Source organism: Anser brachyrhynchus (genome assembly GCF_964034855.1).
Source record: "Anser brachyrhynchus genome assembly, chromosome: Z".
Classification (NCBI taxonomy): Eukaryota; Metazoa; Chordata; class Aves; order Anseriformes; family Anatidae; genus Anser; species Anser brachyrhynchus.
In genome coordinates, this window is record NC_137697.1 from 76,158,751 (window position 1) to 76,184,703 (window position 25,953).

Below are 25,953 nucleotides of genomic sequence, written 5' to 3' on the forward strand. Positions count from 1 at the left end.
AATATTAACAATAATGTAAGACAAAAATATTAGTTGCATAACACTTCATTCACTGCAGTCCACTGATTCTCTTGCAGGAGTTTCTTCTACAGGTGCTGCTGTTTTGGATAGTCAAGGATATGAAGCTGTTCTAACAGTAGAAGCTAGTGATGAACCACATGGAATCTTGAATTTTGCTTCCACATCCAGGGTGGTTTTAATCCCAGAGGAAAACAAAACAATTCAGCTTTTTATTAACAGAGAATTTGGATCTCTAGGTCTGTATAACAACTCCAAGAGAAAGGAAGTTTTGTTTTGCTTATCATTAGGCAAATAAAAGCCATGATAATGAAAGTTTGGAAAAATCTTTGTTACAGTTGGTATTTTTTTCAGAACTTCTAAGCTTCTTTCTGCAGACTTGGAAACTAAATATTACTGATTACTAGAGTCATAATCCTCATTAATACAGCAAGGGATCTGAAAGCTGTAACATAATCAGGTGGCTATTAAGGTTACCATATTTTTGTCTAATGAGTCTGTCTCAAAGCATTAGTCTCTTCAGAAAAAATAAAAAACATGAGAAAAGTGACATGTACACACATCCCACATATTTTTTCTCTGAATTTCAGGAAGTCAGCACCTTAGGAATGTCACATGGAAAAAGTTGTGTCCAGACCATTGAATTCAATTTATCTGTCTCCTCTGACAATTTCTGATTCCTCTTTGAATCAATTTATCCATTAACATCCTTTAAACTATATAGTATTCAATTCTACAATACAATAGTGTGCTTCATGAAAAAAAAAATGAATCTTGTGTTTGTTGCCTGAAAATAGCAACTTATGTTGTGAGAAAACATGTATAATAATTTCCTATTTGCCTTTTTGGACTATATTTACACCTCGGTGATAATCTGGCTGTTTCTTTTGCCATACTTGTTTTGAAATGAAGTAACATTTACAGTGCTTTTCAAGATCTGGAGACACCAGAGAGTTTTAGAGACATTTTAATGACACTATTTTTCCATTTATTTTTTAATACCAGTCCATACTCTAGTGTACTCTTTGAACACTATTCAGTAAACTAATGTTTTAAGATAATTGTTCATAGTAAGTGCAAGATCTCTCACTGAATTAAAATAAGCATCGTTACTTATTTATTAATTAGGACTCTTTTATCTCTTACATTTTATTTCATACAGAGCAGCTTTTAATTTCATCTATCATTTTATTTCAGGTTCATACTCCTTATGTTTGCTGCTTGACTTACCCTAACAGATTAGTGAGAGGTGGCTTTATTCTCAAAACTATAATGTATAACTTTTCTGCTTGGTAATATTTATCCGTGTGTCCCCTAATTTTGTTCTCTATTGAAGTTTGTCAATCTACCCAGGAAAGTATCTAGATTTATTAATCTGTGTTTCCCAGCACTGTCTTTAGAGCCTTTCTTAGATATCTGTCATTCCCAAAAAGTGTCCTTGTTGCAAAAACTCATATTAATGGTACATGAGATGTCCCAGTTAGTCTTTCAGCAATTTCATATTTATGGTCCACAGAACTTCAAATTTCTGGATGCATTTGGACCCAATGATTTTTGAGTCCTATGCAGACAGACAAGTCAGCAAAGGTCAAATTGAAGGCATATTGATAACGGTAACAAAGGTACACTAGCTCCAATGTACTTTGGATAACTCTTTTAATCCTTCTGTTTTGCAGTTAGTCTTTTTATTTTGTGGATGAGAATTTGATCTCTTGTCTTTATCCATTCCAGTGAACATTATATAAGAACTGAAAAACAATTTTTTTTTCTTTTTTTTTTTCTCCTCACAAATTAAACAGGTAGTATCAATGTTACTTATGCCACAGTTACAGGATTGCTCACTGTAAGTAATCAGACAGAAGAGACTGTGGCTGAACCAGGAGCTGATTATGTACCTGCTTCTGGCTCACTGATTTTAGAAGAAGGAGAAACATCAGTTGCCATAAATATTACTATTCTAGAGGTAACCTCTAAACCCTTTAATTCTGTACTTTTCTGTATGATTTCAAAAGGGTAATATTTTGGGAACTAAAGCTTGCAGCCATTATTTGAAGCCCTGTGTTATATTTCACTATCATTTAGAAAGATGGTTTCAATCTTAATATTAAAATCACAAGGGATCAAATAGTCACAGAAAGCAGCTCTACCTCTGTCTAAAGGTAATAAAGTTGTCTCATTAAAACTTTACCAACTATCTAGTAGTATTTAGAACAGTGTGCTTCATGGCTGGCTACAGGCTCATACTTTTTCATTGCTGGAGATACATGCCTCTAAAATCGGTCAGTAATTTATTTGCAAGAATAGTTTAGCGTCACCACAGGATCTTTTTCATGATACATAATGTCTTACTTAATTCTTCCACGATAATCAGTTTCAGACCCAATAAAATTATTTCAGGAAAACAGAAAAATGAATTCTAGTGTCACAGTAATATTAGAGACTTGTTGTGTGATCCTTTTTGGTGACTTCTGTGGAAGTTTCTTAAAGGACAATGAGAAGAGGATGTACTGTATTTGTGTTTTGCAGGATGATATACCAGAGGTGCAAGAATTCTTCTTGGTTAATTTAACTTCAGTGGAACTCATCATGAACCATTCAACGTCATCCCCACCTAAGCTAGGTAAAAACATCTTATAGCAAATTATTTTTACTTTTCCTTTTTAATGGTTTATATTATATTACCTTGGGAGATTACCATTATTCCTCTTACTTACCAACTATGCTGAGATTAGACATGGTTATTTAGAAGAAACATCATAGAATATGAAATAGATTTATTATTACACTTAATCTCTTGCTTTTTAAACTCTGGGAAAATTTAAATTAATTTTCGTAGAGGAGTTAGTAATTATCAGTTGGAAAGGACAATTATTTGAAAAGTTTATTGGTGATTTTTTCATCTGATTTTCATTTACAAACTACAAAATGGAAAAAAAAAGTCAAAAAAAAACTTTATGTGGCTACTCTGCTCACTCTTTTAAAAAAGTCTGTTTTTATTCTTTTATCACTTTTAGGAAACATATTTTATGGTTTTCCTACTCTTGCAATGATCTTTATTATTTGCTTAGTCTGCTTCTCATTTTGCTTCTTCAGAATTCAGTAGAATAGTAGTCATTAGCTTTAAGAACTGTTGGATTATCCTGTGGTACTAAAGACTAGTTATATAATGTCAGACATCTTCTTTGACTCTTTTCCCTTTTCTTTGCATGCTTATAGAAGTGACTGAGTTAATTCGTTACAGATTGAAAGGTAACTTGCAAGACCCATTGCTGATTTGTGAATAGTTGAGTCTAAAATATGAAAGGAGTAGCATATAAGAATGAAAGATTCATCCAAACTAAACAGTGTTGTATAGTCTCACTTTCTCTTTGGCTGTCTCCTTGAACCATGACCGTTTAACACTGATGTGACACTGCATTGGGTCAGCTTTACTTACAATGAGAAAATAATAGTTTTAAGTCATAAGGAAAAAATGTGTTCACATAACATGTCAGTGAATTCTGTTATCAGACAGTTTTCTAATCTTGTTTTCTGCATTGGTGTGTTTTGATTTGTTATGGTTAAAAATTTAGATCCTAGTCAGTGCCATGCCTTCCTTCAGGATTTCTAGCAATCCCATACCCTATCCAAGATATTTGAACGAGTTCTAACGAGGGGTCTAATATCATAAGAGATGAGTATTCTGCATGTGTTACAGGCATGTGCAGTCAGTTCTTCACATCTGGCTTTTATTGCATGCAGTACTCCTGTCATGGCCATCTGTGTGCCATATGTTAAGTAAGTCTGGTGTCTGTGATGAACAAGTGAACATGCCGAGCTTAAGTGACCTGTGTTTCTGATTGAGGTTTCACTCAAACAGCATAAAGATAGTTTTCTTATTTTGTCCATTCTGCTCTTGCTTCAGTCTTCTGGTAGAAGACATAGCCTGACTCAAATACGTGTGTCCGCGTGTGTGTCTGTGAGCAAACTCTTACAGATCCTGGGTGAACAGATCTGACTTCAAAGTGACATGAGAAAATGCAGGAGTGAAGCAGAAATGTCTCTAATTGCCATTACTCCCTCAGGATTTGTAAACCTCAGTAACACTTCTGTTGTCTGTGTAGAGCTATTGCTCATCGTCATCTCTACCTCATAGTGACAGGCTTAGATTCATGGCAATAATCTTCTACTTTTGTTCAGTTTTATCTGAATTGATGGAAAAATGTATATGGATCTAAATATAATATACTTATGGCAGACTCAGTGAAGTCAATTTGGTTTTAGAAAGTAAGTTGAAGTTTATAAAAAGTAAACAAGTAAGTTAAGGTAGTTGTGTGGTGCTGTTGTCTGAAAAACAACAACCTATTTTCTGAGAAGTATTAAGTTTTGACTGTAAAGTTCTGGTCTCTGAAGTTAGTAGACTTTTCCGACATTAACCTATTATTTGGTGTTTTTCACACTGCAGTGTATTCAATTACGATTTCAGGCTAATTGTAAATATCTGTATGTCTTTATGGAGCAGTAGAATGTTACAGTATATGAACACCCCACAAATAAATTAATAGTTGTGTATTTGTAGTGAAATCTGAGGTGTGACATTAGGATGTATGATGCACTGAAGCACAAATAGAAGATGAAATGCTGAATCATTTATTATTCTTCCTCATTGTCTTTCTCATACTCAGAATGGCAAATGCAAAATGTTGAATGTCATTGTAATAAACACTTATAGTGAAGACAAATTAAGATTCCATTGCAAATCTAGACTTTATTATTTCCTAATGTTTTATGTGCTGTTTAACTTTCTACATTTTCCTTAGTTTGTTTTTTTTTTTTTTTATGCATTATTAAATATTACAGTGCTAATTCAAGACACATTATTGCACTTCTAGTAGTAAGGACTCTTTCCAGTTATCTTGCTCACTCCCATTTTCTCCTATACATTTTTTGGAAAGACACTGTAATATTAGAACTGATTGAATAAATGCTTCTGTGATTCTTGAAAATCAAGAAAATTGATTTTATTGTTCTTTAATTTTTGTCTTTCTGTTTTGCCTTTTAGATGTGGAAGGTTTAGCTTCTCAAATTGTTATTGATGCTAATGATGGTGTAAGAGGAGTAATTGAATGGGAAGGTACCAAGTAAGTCTCATCTTCCTTGAAGAACTTACTGTGCCAATTAGTGATTGGTGTTGCCCATTTTCTTTCTAAAAGTAAAACTCCTGTTAAAAATAGGGCCATGTCTTTGAGATGGTAAAGTAATCATTCAATTCAGCTGAGCTAGAAAGTGGGATTCCCACACTGAAAACAAAAATTCACTATTCATCTAATCAGAATTCTTTTACTTATTACGACTTTCACTGTTGTCCTTTTATATCACCAATTTGCCTAACCTCCCCAGCCTGCATCAACTCTTCCAGCCTCACCATTCATGTAAGCAAAAAACAAAACAAAACAAAACAAAAACCTCATGTTACTTAATTCAATTTAGATAAGAAAAAAAAGGTAAAAAGGATGCGTTAGAGAACTATAATGTAGGGAATAATTCAGAGTGAAAATGTAATAAAAATGTACTATCTTTTTCGAAAGAACATAATCAGTGAACATTGAGAATTATTCTTTTTATTTTAGTTTTGAAGTTAGTGAATCTCATGGGAATCTGACAGTAATGGCTTACCGAAACAGAGGATCATATGGCAATGTGTCTGTATTTTTTTATGCCCAAAATTTGGAGGCCCAGCTGGGTTTGGATTTTAATGTAACCTCAAGGGTAAGAAGCAACTCTAAATCTAGTACTTTTTATTCTTTCAGCTTCCGTAAAAGAATATCTTCTTGATTATTCTGCAGAATGATCAGTAGTGATGCTAGATGTTTCAACGTGTTTCAGTTGCTTTGGTAATCTAAATAGAATGAAATAAAAATATTCTTATTCTTACTATTTATTTCTTTTTTAAAAATATATTTTTTAATATAAAGCAAAATGTAAACTTTCAAACATCGATTTCAAATTTAATTTTGATTAGACATACAAACTTTTTCATAGACTATTTTTGCAACAGGACTTTCAAAATAAATTATTCTTTCTTGTCCTCATTCTGTAATGTGCTGAACCTTTATATTTCTGATTCAATCAGTTTATAAGGAACAGAGAATATGGCTCTTCCTATGCTTTCCCTTCCTTCCTATTTCACAGAATTCTGTTTACCGTAGTCAAAAATTTCTGTGTGATATTAACTGATGTAAGTATTCGGTGCTTTATGTGTTTCAACGCTAGACTCTTTTTTTTGCTGATGGAGAAAGGCATAAATCTGTTGATGTCATGATTTTTGATGATGAGATTCCTGAAGGTGATGAGAAGTTCCAGTTAATTTTAACAAATCCATCTCTGGGGCTGGAATTAGGGGAGAACACAACAGGTAAAACTTAGTTTTAATGTTCCATTTCTTTAGAATTCTGTGGCACACATTTTAATTCCACTTTTCTGAATAATCGTATTTCAGAAAGCACCATTGTCCTGCTATGGTGAATCTTTATACTCCTTTGGAAGGTTCTGAAACATCCCTGTGAAATCTGTGCAATTAAAAAGTTTATATGTAAAGCAATGAATCAGAAAGCACGAAGATGAGTTTTTCAATGTGTACTGCCTCACTGAACTGAGGTCTTTTTAGAGAGTTCATAATCCTTTTCTAGGAGAGACTATATTCTTCCTGTCTAGAGATCTTCCTAGTTAAAGTGAAATGCCTTCCCATTCTCTTCAGGTAATGTCATGGACACATAAGCATTATATACACACTAAAGGAAGAACGTATTTGTGTTTATGTTATGTATTATGTTACTATATATGTATATTTATATTTTACTATGTTAACCAAAGAATAATTTCATTATTTCTTTTTCAAAAGCTACAATTACTATACTTGCCAATGATGATGGCCATGGAGTTTTGTCATTCAATAACAGCAATCACTTCTTTCTGAGAGAGCAAACATCTATCCATTTGATGGAAAGTGTTGCAGTATTGAATATTATCAGAGAACCACCTCAGGGAATATTTGGCACTGTGACTGTTCAGTATCTTGTAAGTGAGATTAATTCTTCAGAGGCAACAATGGATTTGACCCCTTCTCAAGGATATATTGTGCTCGAAGAGGGTGTCAGGTTCAAGGTAATATGCTAGTTATTACCAGAGAAGTCTAGGAAGCTTTTTTTTTGGAAATATTGGAAAGATTTCAGAAATGTCTGTGCTTTATCTTCTGTATATTTTTTCTACTTCTTTCATTCATAAAGTAAATTGAGTCATGAGCTGTGACTGATTTCCTGTTATTATCTGATGTGGGAGTGTGTGAAAATTAAATGGGCTCATCTTTAGGTGTTTCTTACTTTGTAAGGGTTGAGGTAAATTGAAAACAATACGCTATTGAGAACGTTCATGTGTGCTTTGGAACAGTTCTTTTTATGTAGTCAATCTATAGCTGAAATGCAAACTTACTTTAAATTAAAGTGATAATTTACAAGCCTAATAGTTAAGATCAAAGTAAAAATCCCATTCTGTAATTTAACATTTTAGTTAGTCTGAACTAAACAGAATGTGCTGCAACAAATACAAAAAGTAGAACAGTTGTCTTTCTTAGGATTGGAAAATAACTTAAGTATTAAGCTCACTGCCTCTATACTGTCCTCACAAGAATGTCAGCTACAAAATGAACTAGCTTGAGTTTGTGAATCCTGACTCTTCTAAGGTTTAATCACAATTCGATTTATTTATTTTTGCCAGTAAGGCTGGTGAAGCTAGTGTTAGCATATTACAGGCAACAGGATAGAAACTGAGACAAACTTTTCTTGGAAACACTGGTTTTCAGTTTCTGGCCTTTAGATGCATTTGGAATCACAATGCAGCAGATCTATAAGAAGTTGGAGCCTTCTTAATATAGTTGGTAAATATGGTTTATTGTGGAAATGAACAGAAATATAAAACATTGTAAATTTTGTATTATTTCCAAATGCATCATCGCTAACTTTTTATTTTGTACAGCAAGGCTATGCGTACCTATGAATTTTTTTGCTTGTTTGAGTAGTGTGAAGGATGACAGTGAGCCCCAAATGAAAGTGAAGCACTTAGCTTTCTCTAGATTGCTCTTTGCTAGTTTGAGATTGCCTTGAGAAGACCTGATCTTCATCCACAGTGGTGTAGGAGAGGGAAAGAAGCATCGAGAGGAAAGAGTATTTCAAATCTCTCACTATTCTTGCTTTTTTTTTCTTTTTTTCCTTTTCTTTCCTGACAGCACCAGTAGTGAGATTACCCTGTTTCCCTGAAGATAGCTTAGTTGCCAACTAAAATAAATTAAAGCCAACTTAACTGATTACACTTATAGCTGTATTGTGAGTATAAACTACCCAGAAATGTATGGAATAAATAGAGAACAAAAGTATGAAATTAGGATCAAAAACTTCAGAGGATCATAGGATGAGAAAAGAAAGAAAAGAGAACAACAACAACAAAAAGTGAATATGCTCATCTTAGTGTTGCACCAATGGAGGCCACTAGATGGATGGCTTTAGAACCTCAGTCTGAACTCAGTCTGAGCTTGCCTCACTTCTGTCCTCTCCAGCTTCATGAGCTGCTCTTCTCCTGCTACGCTATCCAAAGCCTTATAGTGAAATAAATTTAAAAAAAAGGTAGCATATTCTGATAGAGCTGTGTCATCATCTGTTATCATGTCTCAATAACATTGTATGCTTGTTTTGTTATCAGACGCTGCATATTTCTGCGGTACTAGATGAAGAACCAGAAATGGATGAGCACTTCATTGTCACCCTGTTCAATCCAACTGGAGGAGCCAGACTAGGCACGAGAGTGGAAACTATGATTACAGTATTACAAAACCAGGCTCCACTAGGGCTTTTCAGCATCTATACAGTTGGAAATAGGTACTGTTACACTGATCAGTAAAAAGGAGATAGTTGCTCGTACTCCAAAGAGATAATATTTCTCTACAATTTTGTTTTTGATGAATCACATTAAAGAAATTTAGCAACCCAATTTGTAAATCTGTAACTTTGAAAGGTATTGTGAAATACTATTCCTGCTAAACAAAAGAGTAGAAAAATGCATAAAAAGGACTATTCATAATCCAAAATTTCAATTTATTTATTATTATTTTTCTTTATAAACTAATACTTCACTAGTGCCTGCATATTCCACTGATAGTGTTCCATGTTAAAAGTTCCAAACCTCATATCAGTGTCCAGGAAGTCATACGTTTTGTAATTTACTTTCATTTTTAAACCTGTAAAAAATATACGTTCACTGAAGGCTGTTTTTCAGAAGTAAGTGACACATGGAATGCCGTTTTTAAAAACCATTCAGCTGAAACCATACAGATTAAATAAATTTATTATTTAAATAAAAAACGTATGTATGCTATTTTATTAATATGTTGATATTTAGAGTTAATAATTTATATTCATATTTAATAATAATATTATCTAAACATTTATTACGTGAATTTAATACACTTAAATTTCAGTCTGGTTAAAGATTTTGTTGAATTGCCTATGATTTTGCATCATTGTGGTAAGGATCATTGGGAAACCCTAATTAATGTAGCTACCAGTCCATCAGATACTGAAAGCTGTTATTGATATTTTCTTTTTATTTCTGTTGTATATTCTGCATCTGGAATTGTACAGTAAAAATCTTATTTTTATTACAGCAATGAATATACTATAAAATAATTATTTTTTCCTTATTTTTATTATTCTCACATTTAGGACAAATTTCATCATAATTGAAGAAGCCAACACTACAGCTTATTTGAAAGTTTCACGGAGTAACGGGCTTAACGTTTCTGTGAGCGTTGAGTGGGAGACATCATCAGATACTGCATTTGGCATCAGTACGTTCACTTTACAGAGAATGTCCACTGCTTTTGTAGAAGTGGAGATAGTAAGAGAGTAGCCAAGCATACAGGAGATGTAGCTTGGGAATGTAAATTCAAGTATTCAGACACAATTCAGTTAATATTTTCCTATGTAAGATTTAGTAGATAAAATACTTTAGCTGCTTAAGAATCACCTTGTCATCAGCCACTTCTGCCAGTTTCAGTAATCTCTATTTCTGTCTTTGCTGCTAATATGAACATTATTGTCACTAGCCATTTATTTATTTATTTATTTATTTATTTATTTATTTATTTATTTATTTATTTATTTTGTGTGTGTGTAATAAAATTTGTTCCGTACTACTTGTAACTCAGGATCTTTCTAACACAGTATAAATGACATGTGACATGCAAGAGTCTAGCTCCTGGAGTTTAGTTCTGACAAGATGGTGCTTAGGGACCGTCTTGGAATAAAAACATGAACATGTAACTGGGGAACAAAACATGAACATTTTGTAATTTCTTTGTCTTTTTTTTTTTCTTTACTACTTGCTATCTAGCTAATTTTCTTGTTAGCTAAATTCCAAGATAAATTATTATTAGTCAGACTCAAATTGCCTATGTATCTTCCATGTGCAGTTGTAATGAATGAAAAATACATTTACTGCTTAACTCTCATTATATCCTTAGTATTGTAACATTTCTATGTATTTATATACACTTTTAACAAATACTAAGACACAACTTCATCATTTCTCATACTAGGTCTGGCTTTGGGAGGTAAATAATGGGAATGGGGTTAGAAAAGATCTCAAGAGTAATATAATAGTAAATAGTGTTTTTATGTTATTTTATTTTATTTTATTTTATTTTATTTTATTTTATTTTATTTTATTTTATTTATTTTATTTTTTACTATATTGCAGGGGGTGGTATCAGTGTCCTATCTGTCTTGCAAAGTTTTGTGGAAGAATCAGCATCTGGTTGGTGTTTCTTTACCTCAAGAGAAATCCTGTACGGTGTTCTGTTGCGTATGCCTCCAGCTTTGTTTTCTACTGTCTACCAGTGGAAAGGAGTATTTGTTCCTGTTGAGGTAAATGTCTGTTTTTGAACACCAGACATGCTAGTTAATAAGGAATTTAAGTCACAATCTTACTTTTTTTTTATTCTTTTCACAGAATTTCAGTATGTGGAATCCTACAAGTTGTGTGTCTTTCCAAATTGGAGCCTCTTCCTACCTTGTGGTTACTCACGGAGGAGCCACACAGGGAGCTTCTAACAACAGTGTGTATGCATTCATGGCTGGACACAGATTGTTGTGGGTAAATCGATTTTAATTTTAAAGTCTTAAAATAGTATGGGTTGGACCAAGGGAGGTATTCCAGTCTGGCCATGTTTTAGAAAAAAGCACTCTGTGTGACAAGAGTTAGTTTTGTGTCCTAAAATACTACATAACTTCATTGATGTAAGTTTGTCATAGTTAGTTGTTTACATTGTTTTTATTTTTTATATATTTACATTTGAGGCTGCAGGGAGGATTACCTGGGAATCACAGAATCACAGAATTGTCTAGGTAGGAAGAGACCTCCAAAATCACCTAGTCCAACCTCTGACCTAACATTAACAAGTCCTTCACTAAACCATATCACTAAGCTGAACATCTAAACGTCTCTTAAAGACCTCCAGGGATGGTGACTCAACCACTTCCCTGGGCAGCCCATTCCAATGCCTAACAACCCTTTCAGTAAAGAAGTTCTTCCTAACATCCAACCTAAACCTCCCCTGGCACAACTTTAGCCCATTCCCCCTCGTCCTGTCACCAGGCACGTGGGAGAACAGACCAACCCCCACCTCGCTACAGCCTCCTTTAAGGTACCTGTAGAGTGCGATGAGGTCTCCCCTGAGCCTCCTCTTCTCGAGGCTGAACAAGCCCAGCTCCCGCAGCCGCTCCTCGTAAGACTTGTTCTCCAGACCCCTCACCAGCTTCCTTGCCCTTCTCTGGACTCTCTCGAGCACCTCCATGTCCTTCTTGTAGCGAGGGGCCCAAAACTGAACACAGTACTCAAGGTGCGGCCTCACCAGAGCCGAGTACAGGGGGACAATCACCTCCTTAGACCTGCTGGCCACACTGCTTCTTATACAGGCCAGGATGCTGTTGGCCTTCTTGGCCACCTGAGCACACTGCTGGCTCATATTCAGCCGACTGTCAACCAATACTCCCAGCTCCTTCTCTGCCAGGCAGCTTTCCAACCACTCATCTCCCAGCCTGTAGCTCTGCTTGGAAGTGGGGGAAGAAATTCTCAAGCAATCAAGTCATAGAACATTTTCTGGAAAATGTATGATAAGTTATGTTAATTCTGTAAATTAGTTGCTTATATATATATATATATATAAAGTTTTAAAAGGTATTTCATGTATAGTTTTATACGTAATTTTGGAATTCTTAACATTCTACGCATACTTTTTCAATGTAATATAAAATGTATTTGTTTATATACATATGTAGATAAACATAGTCACCCTCATATTTCCCTCGCAGATACAGACTCTCTCTGTTCTGGATACCAGACGTGTGAAACATTTTGCAGTGGAGGAAGAAGACTATTTGATTATTGTGAGTCACACAAACAGTTCCAGTTCCATCCAGGTTTGAATATTCTTCAGTCTTCTCTGGCTTTAATGTGGGTAGTTTGCTTAGTTCTGAAAGGATAATGAAAGCAAGTAAATCTATAAGCATGTATTTCTGACATATTATTTTTGTTTCTATTGGAAATTTATAACAGTTAAAATTCCAGACTTGTTTGGATGTATAAATACTCTACCTGAATGTATAATTTACATCTGGTTTGTTTTTATTGCTACTGTTATTTCAGTTTTGAAATGTAGCATGTAAACAAAGAAGTAGCTTCTGAACATAAACCTGTTCCTCTGAAGAGCAGGCACACCTTCTTGCAGTAGGGTTAATTACCAATTACTTACCAGTGGGCTTCTACTTTAAAGTACAGTCCACATAAGAATACAGGAATTCAGTTCACCATAAATCTTCCCAGTTTTTTTGGCATGTCATTTAGTTTTAGTTCTCTCGGTGCTAATTATGAATATATAAAGAAAAGATTTTTGTATTTCCACAGGTTTTCCAGTGGAATAAAGACATATTTGTGCTGCATCATCAGCTTCCACTTTATGGAGTTGTGGACATAGCCCTGTTTCCTAGAGGAGGCTTTACGTACCTGTTAGTTTCTTTGTCAAATACCAGCCAAAACATTCTCTTGTATCAGTGGTTGAACAATGAGTTTAGGAAGCTTCATCAAGTACCAGCAAAGGAAATAAAACATATGGAGTCCTGGATTTCTGGATCTGATATCTTTGTAATTATTGCAAAAGGTATTTAGCAGAAAACAAAGAATGAGTTTGCTGAGTATACAATGGCTTGTTTGATAGCAAAGGCCTTTGTGGTAAAGGAGTATAGAAAGCTATTGGAATCACTGGGGGGGTGACAGTACTCAGTAAGCATCTAACCCTAGTAAGTATTTTATGAAAGTAATCTCTACTTTTTCTCTCAGAAAATAAAAGCCTTGTGCTTGTTCTCAAATACTTACAAAACAAATGAAATGCTTTCCCAGTAACAATGGGAAATAATAACTCTATTTAATCTACCTGCTTATCACACTCTTTCTAAGCTTTTCTGAGCTTTGTGCCACACACAGATCACTAGTCAGCAAAGTACACGTGTATTTTATTACAAGGTTGACATTTTATATGTCATTTTGTCTCTATGGCTACTAAAAAGTTTTTGTTGCAGTCCACAGGTTTCTTTGCAATTAGATGTTGTCTAATGTCAGTCTTAATGTTCTTGCATCGAAGTTATGCACCAAATAATAAGGAAAATAATACAATCAGTGTCACTTCATAATTAAAGCTGCCAGACTCTGGCTTTTGAATGGCCACCAGTGTGTGATTTAACTAAAAGGCAGCAAAATAATGTGAGTTTTGTCATTTTGTTCCTTGGTAGACTCTGGAAATTCTTCTGAAATTTTTGTCTGGGAGACAGGGCAGTCTACTTTTAGACACTTCCAATCTCTTCCAGTCCATGATGTAAGAAATATCCATGTCTTCATGCCTCCTTCAGGTTTAGGTAAGACTTAAATGAAAATTTTTTTTCAAATCCTAGTATATAATGCTGGAATTTCAGAAATGCATGTCTTTATTTTTTCATATGTATTTATCAGACCTTAAAAGTCAGTGTAATCAGTGTTCTGCAAAGAGCACTTCTGGCATTAAGACAGTAACTTTTAAATATATGACTAAAAAAATATTCTCTTCCTCTTTGCTCCATGTAGTCCATGTCCTCCTAGCTGGTAAGGATATAACAACACTGTATGCTTGGAACTCTGAAGCGAACCAGTTCTCTATAATGCTGGAAGCCCCATATGCAGATCATATCACTTCAGTTACTGCAAGGTCTCTGAACATCAGCAAGAGCTTGATTGCTTTGTCCGTTAACTCGAGCTCACAGATTTATGAACTGACCACTATTTCCAACCAGTCAGATTTTATACCTAGGTAAGTTTTTTTGTTTATATAACTTGTCTGAGTCACCTTGCGTTTCTTTTTCTGTGATACTCACTTGTGATAGCGGAGACTGTTATGTTTCTTTGTATGGTGGCCTATTTCATTAGTGCTTGTTGTGGTTTAACCTGGCCGGCAGCTAAACACCACACAGCTGTTCGCTCACCCTCCCCCCTCCCTCTCTGGGATGGGGGAGAGAAACGGGAAAGTGAAGCCGGTGAGTTGAGATAAAGACAGTTTATTAAGACAGGAAAATAATAATAACAATAATAATAATAATAGTGATAATAGTATTACTAATAATAATGTATACGAAACAAGTGATGCACAATGCAATTGCTCACCACCCGCTGACCGATGCCCAGCCTATCCCTGAGCAGCCGGCCCCCCACCCCGGCCAGCCACCCCTATATATTGTTTAGCATGACGTCAGATGGTATGGAATACCCCTTTGGCCAGTTTGGGTCAGCTGTCCTGGGTCTGTCCCCTCCCAGCTCCTCCTGCACCCCCAGCCTGCTCGCTGGCAGGACAGAGCGAGAAGCCGAAAAGTCCTTGGCTTGGTGTAAGCACTGCTCTGCAACAATTAAAACATCAGCATGTTATCAGCGCTCTTCTCATCCTAATCCAAAACATAGCACCCTACCAGCTATTAGGAGGAAAATTAACTCTGTCCTAGCTGAAACCAGGACAGTGCTAAAGAGATTTTGTTCACAGTTTAAGATAAGCTGCAGTGGAACAGCCTACAATCGATTTTTAAAATATGAGGTAAGAGAGGACTTGCAGTCATGACTTTATTTTTAACAATCTTGTATTTAGGATAAATGAAATTGCTTTCATAATTAATTCCAGTTAATTTATGATCTATCATTATTTTGGTAAAGAAAATATTCTTATAACCCAAATTACTGCATGAGTAAAATAAGCAATAATTGCACCAGAAAAAATGCTCAAAGATCATCAAAGAGCTATCCTAAATTTATAATTATTTGATATTTGTGTTTTTATGCTAGTTCAGGTGAATTGATATTTGAGCCTGGGGACATGGAATTTGTGATAGCTGTCAATATCCTTGATGATACTATCCCAGAGGAGGAAGAATGTTTCACAGTGTGGCTGAAAAACCCTAAGGGAGGTGCAGAGATTGGTGCTCATGGTTTTGTTAACATTATTATTCCTTCCAATGACAATGCCTATGGAGTCATTGCATTTGCTCAGGTAAAAATTATAAGGTAAATCATTAATATATGTTTATATAATTTCTGAATAATGGGAAACAAACAATAAAATGGAGAATGTGATAGGATTGTTTTTCTAAAGTCTTCTAGTAACGTGTCAGAAACTTTTTAATATCTATTTAGCATTGCTATGTGATTATAAAGAACACAGAATGATAAAAAATAAGTTCCACAGTCTGTCCCTATTATAAGATTTTTATAATCCCCTTATATTTAGAATAACATGTTAGTTTACTGACTTGGTTTTGCAACAAACTAAAAATTCAGTTTTCTGATGTCATATTTTGTAGCATAGTATAGATGCTACTAGTTTGTTAATCAAGGGAAGTCAGTAAACAAACCAGAAGATCTTTTTCCTCCAAAAAATATGCTAATTGGGTTATGTCATGAGGTGAGCCAATCTGCCAGAACAAACTGATTTATTTTGAGAAAATGACAGACTGAAGCTTGCATCTGAAGTGGTTAATTCTTAAATCAGCAAACACTGTAGAAGACATCCAGAGAGTGATATGGTAAATGCATACTGAAGGTATGAAACAGAAGAGTCATCACTGAAATGAAACTTGCATCTGGACTAGTGTAAGGTGGATGAATAACAGAAAAATAACAGCAGTAAATATACATCTCTTTTGAAGTTCCAGTTATTTGTTGCCTGCTTCATACAGTTTGGACTTAAAATACTATACTCAAAAAATAGATTAGGACTTGTATTTTTTTTTTCTTTAGGTTAAAGAGGCTTGACATTTTAAGTTCTAACATACATGAAAGCTGGGAGTATTGAGTACCTCATTAGGTCATCTTCATTTAATCAATGAACATGTACTTGGCTACTTAACGGTAGACCAGTTCATTGATGCCTGATATTGCCGGCATACTTTGGATACCAAGATCCATAAATAAACTTTTATTTAAAAGAAAATAATCTTACGGTTCTGCTACTTTATGTTTTCCAGAATTCTTTATTTAAGCAAGTTGAAGAAATGGAACAGGACAGCTTAATCACTTTAAATGTTGAACGCTTAATAGGAACATATGGAAGAGTTACAGTAGAGTGGATAGCCAATGGGAGCACAAGTGATGTATTCCCAGCTTCTGGAATGGTATGTAATAACATCACTGGTACTAGAGGATCACTGACTATATTGCCTCTGACGATAGGTGCAGATCCTAAACAACGATAGCACACATTAGATTGTCCTGGTCTGTTAATTTATGCTTCCCAGTCCTTGTCTGTGATGTTGACAGTTCTTGCTTTTGGCTGGCACATAATACCACAGTATCACTCCTGCTCTTCTAGAACCAGATACTGCAATTCTGTCTGGGCAGTAGAAATGTGTATCTGTAGTATCCTGTTCCTATCTTCCATTCTTCCTGCTGTGAGATCCAGCTACAGTGTCAAATCATTTGCATAGATGTGAATCGAGGAATTATTTGCTTTTCTTCCTGATGATAACAATACACTCGAGAGTTTCAGTGACCTAGGGGAATATCACAAGTCCCAGTTTTGCTTATTTCTGAGACAGTTTAGATTTCTAACTGTATTAAAATCCAGTGTTTTCGATTAGCTTAAGCTCCTGATAACGCTTTGTGGTCGACAGATGCCGCGTTCTTTAAGTCAAGTGACTCCACCTAGTGGCCTTCTGTAAAGACACAAAGCCCTGTGAGCCCTGAGGTTATAGAGGAGTAGCACAAGCCACAGCTGTGGGAAGAAAGGGCTAAAAGATTGTAGAAATAAACTTTGCATCTGGAAATATTGAATTGTGGCATCTGCAGTACAGTAAAAAGATTTAGAGAAAAATCAACACAGGGGAAGACAAGAATGCAAAATAATAATAGTAATAATAATTTAAATAGTGCTTGAACATTCTAGATTAAATTGAAGCTAAAGAGGATGCTGCATGATTTTCCTCTAGACCTTTGCAGGTAGGAAGAGACAGAACTGAAAGTACAGGCGTAATGTCATTGAATGGAAAGTTCAGGAGTAGCATAAGTGTTTGTAAATACATCTTTGTTTTTGAGAGAGACCTAACCAAGTGACTGGCCCTTTGAATTGAAAAATAAAAAGAATATAAGATGGACAAAACATTCATCAGTCATTTTATATGAGGGGAAAAAAAAGTTTAACAGCACTGCTGACTAAGCATTTTTAAAATTAGCAGTGATGTTGATACATATTATGCATTCATCATACTTTTGATATATTTGTATGTTGTGGGTTGACCTTGGCTAGCTGCCAGACCTCCACTTCATTGCTCTCTTACTCCTGCCTTCTCAGCAGGACAGACGTAGAAAAAAGATGGAAAAGTTTGTGGGTTGAGATAACAGTAGCTTAATAAGTAAAGTTCCTGTCACATCTCTTCTCCCAGCTCCTGCAGCACAGCAGTTTGGTTTTTTTTTCCCCTTTCTTCAATCTGCTCTCCCAGAGCCCAACCAGCATCGCTCACGGCCCAGCTCTGGCCATCAGTGGGTCCCTTTTGGAGCAGCTGGAGCTGGCTCCTCTGACATGGGGCAGCTGCTGGGCTCTGCTCACAGAGGCCACCCCTGCAGCCCCCTGCTACCAAAACCTGGGCATATAAACCCAATACACCCAACCTCCTGTCCTCCCCCAGCCTGTGGGGCTTTGGGCTGATTAGCTGGAGAGACAGACTTCTTCTGGCCACAAACGCAAAGCCCAGCACTTGTATGGGCTGCTGCGAGGAAAGTTGACTCCATCCCAGACAGATGCAGCACGTTATAGAAGAAATAATGCTGAATTGTCAGCAGTTTAATGATTCTTCCTATTTTTGTAATGTTTGAGAAAGTGTTAAACTTAATTATGCAAGAAACCTCAGTGAATATAAGTATTGTTGAATAATTTGAAAGGCATATAATGAAAGACAAGTTAAATATGAGACAGCAATGTGTGATTGCAGCAAAGAAAGCATACTGGTCTGCTTTGAGCAGAGCATGGCCAGCAGATCAAAGGAGGTAATCCCGCCCCCTCTGTTCAGCACTGGTGAGACCCATCTGTGGTGCTGTGTACTGCTCTGGGTTCTCCAGGACAAGGAAAGCATGGACGTATTGGAGAGAGTCCAAGGAACGGTCCTCAATGTGATTAAGGGATTCGAGTATCTGACATATGGGGAGAGGCCCAGGGAGCATCTTATCACAGTATATCCCACCTGGGAGGGGAGTAAAGAAGATGGAGAGATACATCTCAGTTGTGTCCTGTGCCTGCGATGGGCATGATACAGGAGATGCCATTTAAACATAAGAACTGTGGTGTGAGGAGTTGGATTTGATAATCCTCATGAGTCCTTTCCAAGTCTCCATCTCTGGAGATACTCAAAGGCAGTCTGGACATGGCCCTGAGCAACCTGCTCTAGGTGAACCTGTTCTCAGCAGGGAAGGTTGGACTAGTTGATCTCCAGATGTCCTTTCCAACCTCAACCATTTTACAGTTCTGTAATAATGAGGATATATAATTATTTTCAAATGACTGAGCTGTTTTTCCTAAACTTGGAGTGCAGCTGTAAGAAAGATGTCTAGAGTTGAATACCTGTTTGTAATGAAGATAGTTGTAGTTAGCTTGATTACACCAAACTTATGGTCAGATGGGTGCTTGGTCTCTTTGATTGTTATGATTCTGATTGAGAATTCATTTTTTGCTTTCTGATCTTTGTTTCAAACTATTTAACCACGGAGCTTTTGTCTCAAAGTGACTCTTTATGTTGCCTGTCTCTTCTGGATCTCGTATTTCTTTTTGTATGCTTTCTTAATATTTTGTTTTTGTTGATAGAGTTATACAGAATAAACTGGTTGGTATGACAGCACTGAGAAGTTTGTCTTTTTTTTTTCTCTCTCTACAACCTCAGATTACATTTTCAGAAGGTCAGGCCCTGTCCACGATCACCTTGACAATTCTCGCAGACAGTGTTGCAGAGCTTTCAGAAACTGTGGATATCACCCTCAGTCACGTTACCACTGTGGGCGTTCAGGATGCCACAAAAGGAGCTATCATTGATCCCAAAAGGGCAAGAGCAGTACTTACCATTTTACCTAGCGATTCTCCATATGGTGTGATTGGCTGGCATACAGACTCTCTTTTTGTTAAAGTCACAGAGCCAGAAGGTAATTCTGTTACTTGATTTTAAGGAAAAAATGTGTGATTTTTAAGGTTTCTGTCACTGAAGTTACAGCATTGGTTTATGTGATTGTCTTGAAGAGTAGCATTTTTCTATACATTTTTGTAGTAGAAATACCTTAAAAATACACAACTATGTCATTTCATTATGTATTTCTATGTCAAATTCCCATATGAACATTATCTAGCCATTTTGTAGGGGCTAACTTATTAAAATCTTGTCATCTTGTGTTGTATTTCACTAGCTCATAAAATCCTTCCACTTAGCCAAGTTTGCTCATTTGATTAGGTTAATAATCTGTTTAAAATAATATACATAAAAACACTTTGCTCGTGAGTTGGGTAAAAAATTGGAAACATTTCGTTCTGTGGGACAGGGGAAAAAGGGAAGCAGAACAAGAGTGAATTATATTTCAAGAAAACTGAATTGGACTTTTTCTGCTTGCCAGCTCCTCATTTGATTGGGTGATGTCAGCTTTTCTTCCAGGCACCAAGTGAAATTTTAAAGAATCTGCCAGGAAGTTTGCCAGGAGGAGAATTGCAGTGGTGCTCCAGCTTCTGCCCTCCCTGCTGGGCCAGGGGTGCAGGCAGCTGATTGCTCTGGCATTCTCTCCAGCCTGGTGGTTTTCCAGCAGCTGGCTGGGAGAAGAGGGAAGATAAGCTATTAATACTTCAAAAGCCCAATTGAAATGTGCTGGCAATTTAATATCCTGTCCATAGAAAAAAAAAAATCTATGGAAAGTACATTTTCCATCAGAATAAAAGGACAGCTAAAACCTCCTTGCCAATTCTATTTTACAGCCAATTAGTGATGCTTTATTTTATTTATTCATTTATTTATTTATTTTTCCACCTGAAGGTATTGTGAAGGGATATTCTTGGTTCCTTGGGGTTATCCACCCCTGTCCCCCCACCCCTGATAAATTTTTATCCTTTAAGTTAGGATTTAAGGCATGTTCTTAGGTTTTATTTTTTGCATAGCTTCTTTTCTCATCTTTAAATGTTGTAGGTTTAATTACATACAGAAAAGGTGCTAACTCTGAAGTAGTATCTAAATAATACAAGTGATTACTTTGACGAAACTGATTTGAAGAACAAAGTCTGATGATTTTTATCTCTTACAATTTTCCCAGTCATAAACCCAGCACTTTCAGCTAAACGTGGTGTTGGTCATTCATTTAAAAATAAATAAATAAAATAAATCTTCTTTCCTAAAGCGTAAAAAGGTCCCAAAGGGACCTGAGCCTTAGTGATATAAGTGCATCTCATTTTATTCCAGCATTAGAAGGAAGCACAACAGCTTTCTTTAAAATTTATAGCTAGCTGTATGATTAGCTACAGTGCTTTTTTTTTTTTTTTTTTTTTTTGATAGAATTAATAGTGATCTCCTAGGCATGTAAAGTCCAGAGAAAATAATGAGATGGGAGTTTTGAAGGAAAATTGAATATAAATAGTAATGTTGAAATAAAAGTTTGTGTAGTAAGCATTTCAAACTGTAAATACTTAGTATATTATTATTCCTCTAGATTCTGTCTTAAAATACTTTCCCAACTTACATACTGTGTCTTTACTCACACCACTTGTATGTGTTCATTTGCCTGGGTCATTGAGTTATCCAAGTATGGTTGTATTGCTAATCAGAGCTGAAGTGGATTCTAGTAATCAGATCCAGTACAATTAGGCAAGCTGGAAATCAAACAGGGCAAGGGTTAAAACAATCATATCTTGATTTTTCCCCCTTCCTTTTAATAGGAGAAGTGAATACTGTTACTTTACAAATTGTTCGTGAGCAAGGATTTGTTGGAGAGATTGCAGTTCAGCTGAGCGCCAGCCCTAACGTTGAGCTTCCCCTCTCCAACCAAGCAACAGAGAATGAGGATTATATAATAGAAAAGAAGAAAATCATTATGGCAGAGAATGCAACAATAACTTCTGTCATGATCACTATTTTGCCTGTGAGTAGTCTAACAACAACTTTAGCCTATGATGTATTTTAAAAAAGATATTATTACTATTTAAAAAGAACGATTTAATATTCTAGGGAAGGATAAGGAAGGATTCTTGCATCATCAGATAGTTGCAAATTAGTAAGAATTGTAGTCATTTGTTTCAAAAGAATTTGTGTACTTGCTACTGGGGAGGAACCAAGTAGTTTGCTTTGCTGTAATCTCCAAACGAATATATATTAATGAAAGAGGAGACAACTGTAAATATCTTAGGTACCTGCTGGTTTTGCAACTTGTTGCAGTTTTTTTGGAGGATATATTTTACTTTAAATGCTTCTTAATATATTTGTTCTGAAGTTTGAGATGTATTAATTTTTCACTAAAAATATGTAAATTTTTAAAATAAATTAAGAATGGAGGTATTACTTTTCAAGTTCTGTCTTAGTCTCTGAAATCTGGCCAGCTTTCTTACAGATAGGAGAAAGAAGTAGCAGCCAGCAGTATTTCCTACCATTTTAACAGATACGGAATCTGACTACCAGCTTCAGTTTCTAAAATTCAGCAAAGACTGAATTATATCCTCTATCTTTCACATGATATGTAGCAAACAAGTGGTTATATAATCCCAAGTACTGGGAGTTTCCGAAGAGTAAGCAACCTACAAGTGATCATCTTTCTGCATGTATTATAACTTTATAAACCTTATAACTTTATATCTTTATTGTAGTGCTTTATAGAAAAAAAAGTGACATTTAAAAATATTTTTTTTGCAGGACAATGTTCCAGAGTTACAGGAAGGATTTATAATCAATATTACTGATGTGCAGCTGGTCGATTCTCACACTGGAGGTCAGCCAAGTGTGAAGAGGCTTGGGTTAGAAATAGCTGAAATAACAATTGAAGAAAATGATGATGCGAGAGGAATATTTAGTTTCAATGTTACAAAGGTAAGGAAATCTGAATGAACAATATTTGAAGTTGCATTCCAGTAGGAGAGTCCTTAATTTCAGACTACTTTCTGTAATGTTCTAATAGGCTTTATGACACTAAATTGTTCTGGATAAATCACAGAATCACAGAATGTTAGGGATTGGAAGGGACCTTGAAAGGGGTCCAATACCCCTGACGGAGCAGGAAGAAATAAACCAGATACTAGACAACGAGTTCATGCTTGAAAGTTTCTTCACAGTTAATGTATGAAATTCATAAGGGAGGTGGAAGTGCTAAAATCAAAGTCATATAATATTCTGAAGGGAACTTCAGAAGGTCATCTAACCCATACTTTTACTATGCAGGATCAATGCTAAAATCAGACCAATTTACAGGCAATTATATATTTCTTCGTTTATTCTTACCTGCAAGTAAATAAATAAAACATAATAAAAGCTGTGACACTCAGCAGTTTCATGGTGATTTTACAGGATATAACTGGAACTGTTGCTGGTTATGAGGTACCGCCACCACAGAATATACTGAAACTTCCAGTTGTTCGACAGGCTGGGAAGTTCGGGACATCAACTCTGTATTGGGAAGCCATTCATTCAACTGCTAGCATTGAAGACTTCACACCATCATCTGGAAACCTTACATTTGCAGATGGGCAGGTATGCACTTGCTAAAAATTGAATTGTCTCTGGGTTAGGAAGTTAAGATTTTCTCACATTTTCCTCCAGTAGAATTTGCATCCATTCATTGAAAACATCATATGGCCTTAGGGTTATAAATAATTCTTCTGACTTACTATAGTGCTTTGACATGGGTAAACAGAATGTTCATAAGTATTGACCAGGTAGGGATGTATGTCTTTTGGTACCTTCACAAGAAATGGCATAATTTCTAATAATAAAGCCTGTTACGCTAAAAATCTGTAACGTCTTCCCTTTCAGAATAAGCCTATATGTTTCTTTAGTTGTATTCTACACACAGTTTTAAATTTCATGCTTCCCCTGGGAATACTTACTGTATGTAAAAGATTTTGATGTCAAGTGAAAAGCAATAGAAGGATATACATTTTGAGAAGAATTGTGGCTAAAGTACAGTATTGTCTGCCTGCATGTTCTACTGATTATCAAGCCAGAACAGTCCTATGGTTTTAACATACAAGACTTAGATTGGTTTACAATCTTGACATTTTGTTATCTTATTATAAATATACAAGCACAGTAAGCACAACTGACCAATGTATTTTTATCTATTATTAGATAAAATTTATTTTGCATTTCACATTTTTTCAAAAAATTCACAGAATTTTATAAATGAAATCTAGTTTTTTGTTTGTTTGTTTTTCCCCAGGCTGCAGGAGAAATAGAAATTACAATAATAGATGACAGTGAAGTTGAGTTCCTTGAAATATTCAAGATTGCCCTAGTAAGGGTAACTGGTGGTGCAAGACTTGGGGATGATATCCTGGTAACTGTTGCTATTCCACCCAATGACTCCCCTGTTGGAGTATTTGGATTTGAAGAAAAGAATGTGAGTTTGATTTGGATTGTACTCTTTTCTGAAAAAGCAAGATAGTGGGTTTGTGTCATTAACACATAACTGATCTTGGCAAGTTTTCATTGAAGTGTAAGATGATTCTTTCAGGGAAGGCATATTAGTACTTGTCTTCATCTGGCTGTGTAGGGTGATAACAACAATGAAAGCACAGCAGCATAGACTTAGACTTCTGCATGAGTAAATTTTAATTCAATGTGCTAATAATCTACGATGTTCCACATAGGATTTTTCATGTTCTGTTGATTGTTAAAATGGATTTGTAATAACTTGTATTATTGAAATGAAAGTTTGGAAAAAAAATTAGAAAACGTTTGCCATCTTACTGCTTGACAGTGAATGATTCTACTCTTCATTCTGCTGGTGCTGCACCTGATTGTGACTCATTGTAATTGTTTTGAATCATAGGGCATACAAAAATAACTTGAGTGACTCATCTTTGCTAGCAGAATTCAACACATTCCTTATATCTATTATCTTCCTGTTGATATTTACTCTTGTCCTTAGTTTGTGTTGTCACTTATATATATATATAGATATATACATTTTTTTTTTTCAAATCAGTATTGATGACTTTATTTAACCTTTCCTACCTCCTCTTCTTTATTCATCAGGTGACAGTGAGGGAACCTCAGACACCTGATGACTCTGCTGCAATTACTTTGCTCACTGTAAGTCGGAGTCAAGGAGGACGGGGAGCAGTTAAAGTGATATGGATTCTTGAGGAAGCAGCAAGACATGATCTGACCCCTCTGAATGGTACCCTTCACTTTAATGAGGTATTTCTGATATTGTAATAAAAGATCTACTATTCTTAGATTTACAGATATTTTCTTCTTCTTGGATGTGTTTGCAAGGTTGTTTTGTGTTTGTAAAAGTAGGAATTACCAAGTATGATAACAGCAGCAAAGGGCCAGTTTGAACTGGTGGGGTTAGCAATATCTGGCATCTTTTCAGACTGAAAAGGAAAGCTGTCATCCTCGTTTTAAAGCAGTAATGTAATCATCAGAAAGACAGGCTCTTCAAATATGAATTGTTTTTACTATTAAGAAAGAGGAACAAAAATGTTCTGAATGAGAAGAATGATTACAGGAACAGTTATTCCATTGCATTATCGTACTATCAAAAAGGAAAGTTGAAGGGGTAAGAAGGATAAATGAGTGTTCAACGCTTGCAGATTTAAAAAATAAATAATGTCACCATAGTCACTTAAGTGACTTTCAAATTGGACAGTGTTAGTTGACTCTGAGTTTCATGGCAGGAGGAGTTTCATTTAGCTCTAAAGCAGGAGCAACACTGTTGGATATTGTTGTCATCTTAATATTTGTATTTTACAGGCTACCAAAAGTATTTAATGAAGAAATGTCTTTTAAAATAACGCATAATTTATTCTGCATATACAAGGCTACTCTGCATTAAATAGATAGGTATACTTGATATTTCTTTTACTTTTAACCAGCTGGAATATAACTTTCTTTGTAAGACACTGGTATCTGGCAAAATTTTACTTGCCCATCTGTACTGATAGACCTAGAAGTAGTTTTTATTCCTGAAGTTCTTACATGTGCATACTTACAAGAATACAAACATGTACATTTGGTCTACTAAAGTTATATGTGTCTACTTTTTCCATCTATTCTTCTAAACATTTGCCACCTGTCAAAAATTTGGATTGGAAAGGAATTAGTTGTGATCTGTTACATATAA

The 25,953-nt window shown here is 35.4% G+C and overlaps 1 protein-coding gene across 14 annotated transcripts in view; it reads left to right on the forward strand.

The window, feature by feature from the left end:
* Window positions 1-25,953, forward strand: part of ADGRV1 (adhesion G protein-coupled receptor V1) — a 289,971-nt gene that overhangs the window by 76,948 nt on the left and 187,070 nt on the right. For 13 of the 14 annotated variants that reach the window (XM_080573059.1, XM_080573054.1, XM_080573063.1 and 10 more), the window contains 23 exons: window positions 78-257; window positions 1,818-1,981; window positions 2,545-2,638; window positions 5,060-5,138; window positions 5,628-5,766; window positions 6,271-6,412; window positions 6,899-7,161; window positions 8,749-8,924; window positions 9,768-9,892; window positions 10,804-10,970; window positions 11,056-11,199; window positions 12,417-12,524; window positions 13,009-13,261; window positions 13,890-14,012; window positions 14,218-14,440; window positions 15,457-15,661; window positions 16,635-16,781; window positions 19,536-19,791; window positions 21,557-21,759; window positions 22,524-22,697; window positions 23,172-23,354; window positions 24,043-24,222; window positions 24,861-25,025. In XM_080573059.1, the coding sequence (XP_080429185.1) occupies window positions 78-257; window positions 1,818-1,981; window positions 2,545-2,638; window positions 5,060-5,138; window positions 5,628-5,766; window positions 6,271-6,412; window positions 6,899-7,161; window positions 8,749-8,924; window positions 9,768-9,892; window positions 10,804-10,970; window positions 11,056-11,199; window positions 12,417-12,524; window positions 13,009-13,261; window positions 13,890-14,012; window positions 14,218-14,440; window positions 15,457-15,661; window positions 16,635-16,781; window positions 19,536-19,791; window positions 21,557-21,759; window positions 22,524-22,697; window positions 23,172-23,354; window positions 24,043-24,222; window positions 24,861-25,025 (3,893 nt within the window). The remainder of the gene's footprint in view (window positions 1-77; window positions 258-1,817; window positions 1,982-2,544; window positions 2,639-5,059; window positions 5,139-5,627; window positions 5,767-6,270; window positions 6,413-6,898; window positions 7,162-8,748; window positions 8,925-9,767; window positions 9,893-10,803; window positions 10,971-11,055; window positions 11,200-12,416; window positions 12,525-13,008; window positions 13,262-13,889; window positions 14,013-14,217; window positions 14,441-15,456; window positions 15,662-16,634; window positions 16,782-19,535; window positions 19,792-21,556; window positions 21,760-22,523; window positions 22,698-23,171; window positions 23,355-24,042; window positions 24,223-24,860; window positions 25,026-25,953) is intronic. The other variant, XM_080573062.1, reaches the window with a different exon arrangement.